The sequence below is a fragment of the Narcine bancroftii genome, chromosome 3 (genome assembly GCF_036971445.1).
Source record: "Narcine bancroftii isolate sNarBan1 chromosome 3, sNarBan1.hap1, whole genome shotgun sequence".
Lineage (NCBI taxonomy): Eukaryota > Metazoa > Chordata > Chondrichthyes > Torpediniformes > Narcinidae > Narcine > Narcine bancroftii.
Window position 1 is genome coordinate 145,473,540 of NC_091471.1, and position 13,558 is coordinate 145,487,097.

Below are 13,558 nucleotides of genomic sequence, written 5' to 3' on the forward strand. Positions count from 1 at the left end.
GCAAGGTCAATGACCACACCCCAGATCACCACTGGAACATTCTTTCCTAACAGGATAGCCACTCCTCTGGCTCTGGAATTGAAGGAGGATCTTTCCACCTGGCCCACTGACACCTCCCCCACCTTAATTTTGTATGCTCTTGCTTTGTTTGCAATGTGGTCTCTTGCAAAGACATTGTCTGCATTTTTGTTTAGAAGTGCCAAAACTTTTTCTCTCTATTGTTCTGTATATGTCATTCACGTTGAAACTTACAAATTTAATTATATTATCCATTACCCCAGAGCCCTTCCATTGTTTTCCCCTGACTTCCTCCTTTTCAGTCCCATTTGTCTTTCGTAGACACCTGGCGCAGATGACCGTGGTCCAAACAAAGCCTAAGCCAGGGTTTTTTATATAAAAGACTAGAACCAACAATTCAAAGCAATACAAAAAAATACCTCCAATAATCCTTTCCTCTCTTCTCCCCCTGATCTACCACTACCCTTTCTGGGGCCAATACCTGAAATATTGGTGCCAAATCCCTGTCATTTTGGGATGTGTCTAATGCCCCCCATCTAACACTTATACTAATTACTCCTCCCGACTTTTCTTCAAGCTCCCCGCATTAATTCTTTTAACTTAGCCAATCTTCTTTAGACTGTAACATAATAAAACATACCCTCGTAATCACATTTACAGTTTTTACAATCAATAATTCCATTAATTTCCCCTTTTTCCCTTATTTAGTCCTGGGAGGGTGGCAGGATTTCCACATAGACCATTGCCTCTCTGGGTCTTTTTTTAAAATAAAAAACTTTTCTCCTCTCCTGCTCTTAATATCTTCAGCGTTGCAAGGTGAAGGAGGGTAAACTCGATCCCTTTTTGCCAAAGATTTTTTTTTCTGGTTGAATTATCTCCAGTGCCTTGATAGTGCTGCACTAATATCTTTTTTTAGAAAAAGGACTTTCACTCCTCCATACTCTGCTGGATCCCTCTCTCCTTTGCTCCCCTTGCTGCCTCCTGTGAAATTCTCTCTGTCCTGGTAGCGAAGAAACCTAACCAGCTAACCAGGACAGAGTGGGGGTCATTGATTTGGACCTGGGGTTGGGGGGGGGGGTTTGCGCGCGCGAGAGAGACCAATGGGCCCTTTCTATCTCCAAATAATCTCCCTCCCCAACACATCAGGGATCCACTTTTTAAAGAACCCCACAGGGTCTGCACGATGTTGATATTGTTATTTCTACTGAAATTTTCTAGAGTGCCCATTTTCTCCCATATTTTCTTCTTCCTTCCCCCACATGTCCATCTTGCTTTCCCTTGTTTTCAGCCTTTCTTCCACTTTCTCTATACTTTCTTCTGTTATTTCCACCCTTTTGATTAAATTATATAGCCTTTCTTTGATCGCATTCTGGCAGGCCACCAATTTTTTAATGTATAATTTATTTGGTGCATATTATCCCTGGCAGATGGCTCGGTGCCCTCTGCCTCCTCTTTCCTTGTCTTTCTTTCCTCACTGCCTTTTTGTTCATTCCTTCCTCCTCCCCTTCTGACTTTTCTGCCCATGCCTCTCAACTTCTCTGCCGTCCTCAAAGTCCCAACTCCTTCCTGGTTGTGCTGCTCCCACAGTCCGCCATTCTTGATGCCTCGTGTACCCATTGTCGCTTCCATTGCTTTCTCCTCCTAATCCCTGCATACGTCGGCCTTACCAGGTGAGTGCCTTTTCATTTTTACAGTCCATGGCTCCTCTTCACTTGCTGCCACCGCCGTCACCGTCTCTCTGGGCCTGGGTTGCTCCTGCTGCCTGCAAGCCTCCGCTGCCTTGCTGTGATCGCCTGATAGCGTTCTCGCCACCTCATTCATGGCTTTTCCTAGGCTTTATTGTGCTCCAGTGAAGCAGTCTTCACTCGCCTTACTGGGTGAGTTTTCGTCCCATGTCGTGGTCTGGAGTTCCGCTCCCAATTTCCATTCTGTCTTGGTTTGTCAATTTTTTTCTTCCCTTTTTCTTTTGCTTTTTTGTTTCCTTGGTCTTTCTTCCTATACATTTTTTTTAGAGGATCTTCCTTTTTTTATTCTTTATCCTGGGGAGCTCTACCCTACACCTACTGACTTTCCAATGCCATCTTGGAACCTCAGAAAAATGTTGTTTTGATTTCTAATTTTAAGTCTATATTGAAGGAAAACATTTTTAAAACGGATAACAAAAGTGAAGTTGCAAACAAAAAAATAAAAAGGGTAAATGCAAGAAGTACTCAGCGAGTCAGGCAGCATCAATGGAGAGAGAAACTAATAGTTTGAAGAGGTATTCTTAGTGCTGTAATTTTTGATCTACAGTTCAGAGTCTGCTGTAACAGCAGCGCTGCCACTGATGCAGACCCGCGGAGAGCGAAGTCTCTGTGCTCCTCTGTAGGGTACAGCCATTCAGGCTGGCTACTGTTGGCTCTGTACTGGCTTTGAATGTCCTGTTAAGGGAGCAGACAGTGGTTCATTTTAAAAATCCAGCGACCGCAAGGTCTGGATCCAAGATCGTAGTGCTTATGATTGGCAGCGGCCACGAGGTTGCAGACTCCAGGGAGGTGGAAGACTGGTGCAGGGCTTTAAGAAGGAGAAGCAGAGGAGATGACCCATGTGATGGTGACTGTGGCGGCAGATCAGAGAGGTGCTCTGAGACTGAAGAACACCACAGGAGGCATGCTGTTGATGACTCAAGGCAAGGAACCCACACAGGCTGCGGGCAGTTGTTAACTGTGGTCAAGGGTCTTGCACCAGACTGCGGATTGCTGGAGACTGGCTCGATACTGGGTGAAGGGGTACTCGGCATCGGAACAGAGATGTGAGAGGATGCTGGAAGCTTCCTGATTGCATCTGTGGTGAGCATCTGGAGCTCTGGTTGCTGAAGGTTTGGACTGTGTGGTTCTGGAGTATGTGGGCATGCTGGAGGCAAAGCCATGGACTTTCAATGACTCAGTGGTTGGGGGTGGGGTGGGGAAAAGGACTCTCTTTTGCTGCTTTCTCTGGCTGTAAGGGGCACCAGGCAATTTCTGCTGTTAGCAAATCTTTGCCTTATGGTAGACTAAAGGAAATTTCATGTAATATCACATTTTATTTTTCTGTTTTATTACATAACAATAAAGTTGTCTTGAATCTTGAGAAACTGGTTTTTGCTGTTATCAAGTATGCTTGCCATGGGGGTGACACCCAAGAAGTTCAGAGAGAGTCACGCTGGTGTGCGGACTATAGGCCTTGCTCTGGGAGTTATTTTGTTGCTTTGTATTTAATCTCTTGGTGCCTGCCACATTGACCACCACCAGTGGGTTGATCTCGCCTCCAACTGTGCATCTTGGCGCCTCACAGTTCGGCAGGCAGCAACCTCCTTTGAAGAAGAATGCAGAGCCCACCTCACTGACAAAAGACAAAGGAGGAAAAACCCAACACCCAATCCCAACCAACCAATTTTCCCTTGCAACTGCTGCAACTGCCTGCCTGTCCCGCATCGGACTTGTCAGTCACCAACGAGCCTGCAGCAGACGTGGACATACCCTTCCATAAATCTTTGTCCGCGAAGCCAAGCCAAAGATTTGTGTACTGTGGTGGCAATACCACTGGGTTTGAAGGATTGTGAAGCAGAATCCAACTATGCAAAAGAAATGATTGAACTTTGTCTTCTCTCGATCTTTTTCATTGTTTTCTAAGATCATAGAGCTAGAAAATATGCACACAGCTAATATGGCTCTTAGTTGAATTATTTTAAGGACTTTTTTTTAAAAGAAACCATGAAAGTGATGGTCTTAACTAAATATGCAACACAATACTTGTGCCATTTATCTGAGCTGAATTAAAGGTATTGGTGCAGCGATGTAATCTAGTTTTTTTTATTGCTGTGACTTGCTCACCAGTGCCCTCTCTTGTTCAATGTTTTTTTCTGAAGAAAAAGTTTGTTTTGCTGTTTCCAGATCCTTGGAATAAAATTTCAATGTTTGATCTATTGAAGTTTAGATAAAGCTTGGTTTGGAAAGGATCCAGCCCTAGGTGAAACTGAAGAAAATAAAATCTGAAATTAAGTTAGTTTTGGTGTGTGCCTTTGAAAGCCAATAACTTCACCAGTTTTTCTTTCTTTTCCATTTTGCAGGTATAGCAACACCTTGTGGAAGCCACTTTTAACTGGAATGACATTAACCTCAAGCTTTAAATGGAGCAAGTGGAACCAGGAAGGATGCATGGCCTAGAGGGACTTGATCCTGTGCTGCACCATTTTTATTGTTAGATTTTGAACAAAACTTCGCTTGAGTACTGTATGGTTCTATATGTGCTCAAAAGGAGAGGGTCATTTTGATTTTGGCATGAGGGCAGAGTGCAACCCTCTCTGGTGAGAGGAAGGTTTTTTCCCCAGTTGCTCTTGAAGGCCCAGGGAATGTGCTATGACCTCAGCAGTGGTGGACTGTGGAAGCCTGGTGTTTGAATTTGCCAGTAATGGAATGGAGAACCATCAACAGGTCAGCGAAGGGGCACTTCTGCCTCCCCTCTCCTTTGAAACATAACTATGCTTCTGTCCTATTTAACTTTGCTGCATGTGCTCCCTTGTCTGACATTGTTAAACAATGAATAACTTTTGGTGGCAATTGAATGTTTTCAGAGTCTGGAATATTTTGAATTCTTAGAATGTAATCTGCTCATGCCTTGAGGGAGGGCTCGGGCCTGAAATGTTGGTTATATATTTTTACTTTGTGAGGATGTTAGACCTACTGAGTTTCTCAAACACTTTTGTGTATTGCACTGTAATCAGTGTCTGCAGACTTTTCTGGTTTACTCCTCCTACCTTGACTCTGTTTCATTTCTCCCCACCACCACCACCCCGGACTCCATCCATTCTCCGCACACCTGCACGGGAGACACCTTTGTACGCAACATTTTGTCATCTTCCTATTCACAGGCACCACAGCTTCATCTTTACCCTAAAAATCCAGTCGCTCTGCACCTTCATTCCTCATCAGGAAAGGCTTTGGACCTTCTTTTTCTTCCTAGAACGTAGACCCAATAAGTTCCCTTTCTCAAAACTCTCCACCGCCTGGTGATGTTTGGTTCTTGCCTTCAACCATTTTGCTTTTAATTCCTCTGCAAATGAAGGTTAGCCATGTGGTGTTGCATGAACCCCAGCTATGCATGCCTTTTCATTGGCTACTTTGGCACCCCAAATCTTTCTCTGCTTCATTGACAACTGCATTGGTATTCTGTCCTTTCTGGATCTCTCCATCTCCACGTTAAGACGCACACTATTCACTTACATTCACAATAAACCCATTGATTCCCATAGTTACCTGGATTACACCTCACTTCCCCCTGTCTCTTGTCAGGACACCATTCCTTTCCCTCCATTTCTTAGTCCCAATTGTTAACTGTTGTTGATGAAGCTCCAGGATATCTGAAATGTCCTCCTTTGGGAAACGTGGCTTCTACTGTTTAGCAGTTGATAATGCTGCACCCTCCCCCCACCTGTATCTCCTCTGCCTTCTGCCTTTCTTCTCTCTCCATCTCCCACAGACAGAGCAGAGATGGTGCTTACCTTTCACCCAACTAGTCTCTGCATCCTGCATATTATGTAGGTTTTGTGTATTGCGTGTCATTGTGTCATTTCCACCACAACCAGTCACATCTTCCTTTCCCCACCCCTTCTTTCTGCAGGGACGACTTGCTCTGTTTCCCTGGTTCCCTCACCTTGCTCGCTTGCCATCCCCAGGAACTGTCCTCACAACACCTGTCCTTGCACCTTCTTCCTTGTCCCCATTCTGGAAACTAAATAACCCTTCCAGATGAGGCAGACATTTATGTGCACCTCTTTCAATCTCGTCTACTGCATTGAGTGCTCCTGATCTGGTCTCCTCTTTGGCGAAACCAATGGCAGACTAGACAACTGCTTTGCTGAGCACCTGTGCTCTGTCCACAATGGCCATCTTGAGCACCTAGTTGCAAGCCATTTTAATTCCCAACCCTCTTCGATCTGTCTGTCCTTGGCTGACTCTCTGCCAAGGTGAGGCCAAATGCTGACGAGCAACAGCCACCTGGGTAATCTGCAACCCCAAGCATGAACATTGAATTCTCCAATTTCAGTTAATCTGCACTTCTATTCCATTTTGCTATACTGATTCACCCTGATCATCTCTCCATCCTTCTTTCCAATCCATCCGTTACCCAGTTTATTTCCCTTCTCCCACCTGGTTCCAGCTGCTGGTCACCCAGATGTTCCTCCCTCTGGTTCTCTATCCTTGACCCCCATATTCACATCTGTTCTTCATTCCACCCTTATCAGCTTCCACTCCTCACTTTCTCCACATCACCTCCCCATCTCTGACCCAGTCTCACTACCCCATACACTGAGTCCTGATGTAAGGTGTCTTTCTGAAATATCAGCACCCTTTGCCTCGACAGATGCTGCTTGGCCTCTGAGTTCCTCTTGAGGCTCATTTCTTGCTCCAGATTCCAGCATCTGCAGTCCCTTGTCTAACCTTTGATTATTATAAGCAGGCAACATCACAGAACAGGCCCTTTGGTCAATCTAGTCCATACCAACTAATTTTTTTAATGCCTAGTACCATTGACTGTACCTAGCCCATAATCATCCATATATTTCTCATCCATGTACCCATCCATTTTTCTCATAAATATTGAAAACGAACCTGCATCGTTCACCTTCACTGGCAGCCTGTTCCACAACCTCACCACCCTCTAAGTGAAGAAATTCTAATGTTCCTCTTGAGCCTTTCACCCATGTCCTCTTGCTCTTTCTCACCCAAGAAGAAACCTTATCCATCATAATTTTGTATTTTCTTTGGCTTGGCTTCGCGGACGAAGATTTATGGAGGGGGTAAAAAGTCCACGTCAGCTGCAGGCTCGTTTGTGGCTGACAAGTCCGATGTGGGACAGGCAGACACGGTTGCAGCGGTTGCAGGGGAAAATTGGTTGGTTGGGGTTGGGTGTTGGGTTTTTCCTCCTTTGCCTTTTGTCAGTGAGGTGGGCTCTGCGGTCTTCTTCAAAGGAGGTTGCTGCCCGCCAAACTGTGAGGCGCCAAGATGCACGGTTTGAGGCGATATCAGCCCACTGGCGGTGGTCAATGTGGCAGGCACCAAGAGATTTCTTTAGGCAGTCCTTGTACCTCTTCTTTGGTGCACCTCTGTCACGGTGGCCAGTGGAGAGCTCGCCATATAACACGATCTTGGGAAGGCGATGGTCCTCCATTCTGGAGACGTGACCCACCCAGCGCAGCTGGATCTTCAGCAGCGTGGACTCGATGTATACCTCTATCAGATCTCCCCTCATTCTCTGACACTCAAGGGAATAAAGACCTAACCTATTCAATTTTTCCCTACGACTCGGCTTCACAAGCCCCAGCCACATTCTTGTAAATTTCCTCTACCTGCTTTCACTCTTATTGATACCTTACCTGTGGGTAGGTGACCAAAACTGTACACAATACTCAATGTTGGCCTCCCCAATGACTTGTAAAATTTCAACATAATGTCCCAACTCCTGTACTCAATGCTTTGATTTATGAAGCCCAGAGTGCCAAATGCTCTCTTTACGGCCCTGTCTCCTTGTAACACTACTTTCAAGGAATTGTGTATTTGTATTCCCAGACCCCTCTTCTACCTTGCAGTAGCTTACCATTTACCCTGGTTTGTCCTTCCAAAGAATACTTCCCACTTATCCACATTAAATTCCATTTGCAATTTTGCAGCCTGTTTTACCAGCATTTTTCTAAGTCTTCATTATTCACTGGAGGTAGAGGGCAAAGGAGCAAGGCACCTCTATTACAGCAGACAATGACAATGACATTTTGGTGATGTGTATTATGGTACAAATTAGATGTTGATGAGCAATTTAATTAAACATTTATTCATGATCATCCACAATTAACCATTTAATGTGGTGAAAGAAAGACAGGTTGGGACACCATCAATAATCTTGGGGATGTGAAATGCTGTGTAGGAGTGTGTGATGCAGGCTTGTGCATGATTCTGTGTACAAATATAAAATGTGTGTAAATTTGGATTTCTGGTGAGGAATACAAGTATAAATAAATGAGGCTCTCTGTGTTATCTCCTTTTTCAGTGAAGAATTTTTGCAAATTTACAAGGGGAATTGGGATACAATTTTTGTAGCTGAGCTTGTACAGCACTCACTTGATGTTAGTTTATTACATAAGCTTGTAAAAACCTAGCAGTATTGCTGTGCCGTCAGGGAGGGGAAGACTCTGTTTGTATTTGGTGTCTGATGAATTGTATGCTTTCAATGGAGGAAGCAGCACTGAACTTTAGCAGTCTGGCTAGAAATTGTGTGCTGAATAAAGGATAAAATTCTGACCTGTTCAATCCTGATCTGAATAGTTTTACAGAAATTGCATATTCTGTAGGATTTTTCACAAAGCGAGTCATTTGGAAATGTTTTCCAATAATTATAATCTGGCACCAAGGACAGGATGCTGCTTTAAAATTCTATTCAATTTTGACTGAGCCAGGTTCAATTGTTGAGATTTGCTAATTCACCTTTTGTGAATTTAACATGAATTTTCAAATCAATATTGAGCTCATGTTATTCTGTCCTGGTCAGTAAAATTGTTGCTTTGCAAAAATGTAGAAGGCCTTTATTTAATTGGCAGATACTCAGCAGTAGTTGGGATAAAGGAGAGAGGGACTTGCTCAAAATAGTATTCCCATTAACGTATGATATACAGATACACTTGAGATTTCCTTCCCTTGCTTAAATCTTTCAGGGCCAGAACTCTCCTCCTCTCACAAAATAATTGGAAAGGTTCCACAGAAGTGTTGTATGCATCAAAAATATCTTAGAGAAATGGTTGGATTCCAATTGAAAAATGTTAACTTGGCTGCTTTGCTTCAAGGGATATTTATTTGTCTGAAATTGTAACACTTGAATAATTCTCCAGCAATGCTATTCTTACTGTGAGGCTGTATAATGCAACAATGCAATTTTGTTGGAAAATAACTCCTTACAAAGCAAGTTGAAAAAATTTCAGTCTGGTGATCAAGGGCTTCCTTTTTTTAAAAAAAAAGTTTTTGCCTTAAAATATAGAACTTCTTGCCATGTTGAAATGTGACCTGGAGCAATGCATTGTTAAAGCAGGTGGTCAAGAAATAAAAATGGACAAATTATTTTCCTTCTCAAGACAAACCTGGGTTGGGAATTGAATCTCAACCAGTTTTGCTTCCTTTTGAAAACTGTATACAATCACAGCTTCAATGTAACTTGCCACATTTCCAGTTGAGTTGACCAATGACTTCCTTTTCGTTTAATTCTCAGTTCCTTTGAGAAAGAGTGCCCTTTATAGTTTCAGTATACAAGGCTACTCACCTAGTACACATTTTGTTCCTTATACGATCACAAAATATTTCAAGTAAGTGTAGAGAATAAATCTCTTCTTCTACCCGTCTCTTCACTTCTCACACTGACCCATTCACCCCTGGCCTCTCCCTCAGATTTTTTTCTCTGTTATATAAATGTAATATTACCCCCTTTCTCATTTTGATAAAGGGTTCAGGCTTTGTTTCTCTATAATGAACAACTTTCTATGATTGTCATCTAACAATCCGGTTTTATTATACTTTAATAAATCTTAGAAGGAAATGATTCTTGGGATACTTTGAACAGATGACTTGTGGGTAATGAGTATACAGCTAATGAAGTGTTAAAGAAACATTGAAGGAAGTGTTTAGAATTTTCTCTTTGTAGGCAGCATTAACTGTTACTTCAGGAGTACCTTGAGGGAGCTTAAAATATAAACAGACTTTTGATGTTTCTTTTTCAGACGAACATCATTTACTGAAATGTTTTCTTAATGCAATAGTTCTATTTTGCAAGGTGTAATTTTTCTGTTCCTTGTGACTGAATAGATGTTAATATTTTTATGAATTTGTATTTTGATAAATTTACATTTTGTGAAATGTGGAAATGCTTGTTTTACCAGTGCAGTGTTTTGCTGTGAAAGAATGCAAATAGAAGCAGGTAAGTAGCCTGACTGACTTATTTCAGGCTAAGTCTGTTGTCTTTTTTTTCTTGGTGGGGGGGGTGGTGGGGGGTGGTTTAAATCTCAGAACACAGAATTTGCTGCATATAAACATGTAGGAATTTGGATTGTTTCATCAAATGAGCATTGTAAGTATTACTGCTTGAAGCCATCATATAGCTAAACCTTCTCTCTTGCATGTTTACATTTTAATGCCTCCAGTTATGGTTTGCCATGATCCATTGTCATAGAAGCTGATAAACTATGTTGTTAAGTGTTTATTCAGAATATTTGGGGCTTGATTTCATTATAGATTCTGTTGTGGGATTTTTTTTGTTGGTTTTATTTGTCAAAATAGGTATTTTCAGTCAAAAATTTGATTTCTGTAATCGCAATTAAATTTTTCATGATGTCACTGGACAGTCGTGATGCCCAAAGTTTCACTAATCTGGACATTTGATTGCAGATTTAGCTTGGTCCAGACACTCACCTGTATCCACAAACACGATAGGTCAGTAGTTTATACATGCTACTATATTTTAAAGTCTCCATTCTTAAAGCAAAAAGCATGGTTGACAGTTTATAGTAGAGCCAGACAGTATATATAAGTCCCAATGCAGATCTTTCATGGAGTTTGTAGATGATTTTAATGGAAAATCATTTATGATCATGTTCTTAAGATTTTTAAGTGATGTTTAATTCAAATGCATATTATTAGATTTGCATCATTTTCCCATGCACTGGAATGCAAATGATTTACATTTGGGAGTTATTGTTCACCATTTATTTATGAATATTAATTTGCTCAGTTCACTGATCAGTCCACTGATTTGATGTAGTCTTGATTCAGTATGAGAGGTTCTAATGTCAAACTCAATTTACAATAAAGCTATGCTTTTGAAATTCATCACGCCATTTGATAGCTTGGTGTCCATCCATTATTAGTGTAAAACATTAAAGTATGTGTCACCAAGGAAGCTAAGTAACTGGAGAGAGTTACTCTGTCCCTTATTTTCTCCCCCTATCCCCGCCAATCCCCACACTTCCTGATCTGCTAAGTAATCCCATTATTTGCTGTTCTTACTTTGAATTTGCAGGATCTGCAGAATTTTGATTTTTTTTTTTAAACAATGTATGAAAATACTAGGAAAATCTGAAATTTCTTATTTACTATTATGGCCCCACAACAGGATGAACCTGTTACCTGGCTTCCCTTTGAGAGAAGGAAGAATATTTGGAGGGGCAGAATATTGATTTGAGTAATGAATGGTTTCTGCTTCACACCCACTATTACTTGTTCCCATTGTGCTGGGAATCAAGAATTGCATGCAGCAGGGAGATCAAGAACATGTCCTCTACAGTGCCTATGAAGATTTGTACCAAAATCATCAAATTGTATTGCAAACCCACAGAAGTTTTTAATTAAAAAAAAAACTTTTTTTTGTGATTTTCTTGTAATATGGTTCCATTTCCAATTTGATTGTCAAATTTACAAATTGGTATTAATTGTGCAGGAAAATAGTTTTTCCAAAGAAAATGACATTATTTTAAAGCCCACACTATTTAACTGCATTACTGGCAAATCCAGGAGAACATGTTGCTTTTTGTATTGCTGAGGCTGCACTCCCAACCAATGATGGAGAAAAAAATTTGCTGCAGCGGCCACTTTATCTGTTTCTTTGTAAGTGATGAATGATATTGCCTTTTTTGGATCTTGTTTTCTCGTCTTTTCAATTGTTGACTCTTTTGTGACACCATGCGATGAGTTGAGAATAGTTAGCCAGTGATGATGTTCGTAGAGCTTGTGTACAGGGCCTGATCATTAAACAAGGGAGACTGCTTCGATTCTGACTTATTTGGTGCCCAGTGCCCACATGGGTTTTGTTGGTGGGTTTAGATAGTATGTAGAATTGAGGACTCAAATTTATTTGCCTGCATAGTTGAAGGTGTTGAGGCCTATTTTACCTCATCAACTTGCAGAGAAGATGAACTCCATTTGGAATTTGAAGTTGAAATTCTCATTCGAGCAGCAAAAATAAATACAGGAAAACCTATTTGGAAATGTATGGATACAGTGATTTTTCTTCAATTCCAAATTCTTAAATGCAAGTGGAACAATTTTATAAGCTGTTAAATTTGTTTGAGATGTTTAATGTTTAAACCAATTTGACAGTAGATAAGATCATACTGTTTATTTGCTTCAGCATAAGGCTTTTTCCCAAATAATGCCTTGACCCTTAAATGCATTTGATTTTCCATAAATCAGTTTATCTTGGTTCCAATTTCCACAACTAATTTTGATTTTTTTTTTTGCAAGATGATGCTTTCTTTCATATTTTGTTGTTGGTGTAGTTTTTTTGCTGACTTTGTATTCTAACTAAAAACTAAAGACACCAAAGATCATTCAGCTCATTTACTTAATCATCTCTGGTATCGGAGAATCCCAGATTAAATTTGTTACTCTTCCGGATTCCAAAGAGCCAGGAAGAATTGAGACTTGCACTATTTTCATGACATGCCTCATTTGCATGGGTTGGCATTGCACGCAGATTAGCAGTGTTTTTAATTGCTGATGTAATAGGGTGAATGACTCTATAAACAATTGTAATCATGTAGCAAAAATATTGCTGAGAAGTATATTTTAATGCTGCCTTTTTTATAGTTCTGCTTATGTGTGTGCTATATTGCCCTGCAGGATGCAGAAGGTGGTCCAGCGTTCCCTGCAGTGATTGTAGAGCCAGTTCCCAGTGCCAGATTCGACCAGGGTTATGCAGCGCAGATACTGGTCTATGATGATGAAACTTGTTTGATGCAAGATGTTGCGGAGGAGCAGGAGATTGAGACAGATTCTGTAGAAACAGGTAAGAATTGTTCTGATGGCGCGTGGGAAGGGATGGGGAGTGGGCTGATGATGGAAATATAGTGTGACTTAGCCTGAAAATACACTCACTCCTGCACTAGGAAAGTGATGGAAATTTTATGTAGATTTTATCAAATATTTGGATAATAAAATTGTGTGCAAATGTACATAGTAAAGAATCAAAAAGATAGCTTTAAATATTTTCTGTTCGACTTCCATAAAACCTAGGAGGCCATTCAGCTCTTTGAATTTACACCAGCCCTTGGAACAATTCCTGCCGCCCATTTATTTTCCTGTAACCTGTTCCTCGTCACTTGACCATGAACTCCAACCTGATTTGCCTGCCACCCACCTACACTAGGAGGTAATCATCTAACCTTCTGCCCGCACGTCTTTGGGCAGTGGGAGGAAGTGGAGCAACCAGAAGGAAACTTGAGGTCACGGAGAATGTGAAAGCCCTGCACAGACAACCCTAGAGACCAGGTGGTCAATCATGTGAGGCATTAGCACTGCCTGCATTATCTTGTTGACACCTGAATCCATGCATATTTTGAATTTTGGCTGTTTTTCCATGCATTGACTGTCTATAATTGATAATAAGTAAGTAAATAAGTTCCTTTTGAAACTTTCCCCTTCCACATGGGCAAACAACTCTGTCTTGTTGCTTACACAGAGAATACTGAGTTCATTGACCATATTACATTATG

At 41.3% G+C, this 13,558-nt stretch overlaps 1 protein-coding gene across 7 annotated transcripts in view; it reads left to right on the top strand.

The window, feature by feature from the left end:
• The window catches only part of elf2a (E74-like factor 2a (ets domain transcription factor)), a 145,678-nt gene that overhangs the window by 46,853 nt on the left and 85,267 nt on the right, over window positions 1-13,558 (top strand). For 6 of the 7 annotated variants that reach the window (XM_069925368.1, XM_069925367.1, XM_069925371.1 and 3 more), the window contains exons 2-3: window positions 4,106-4,469; window positions 12,687-12,852. In XM_069925368.1, coding sequence (XP_069781469.1) covers window positions 4,395-4,469; window positions 12,687-12,852 — 241 coding nt within the window. In that variant the 5' untranslated portion in view covers window positions 4,106-4,394. Of the gene's footprint in view, window positions 1-4,105; window positions 4,470-10,451; window positions 10,503-12,686; window positions 12,853-13,558 lie in introns of those variants that run through there. The other variant, XM_069925374.1, reaches the window with a different exon arrangement.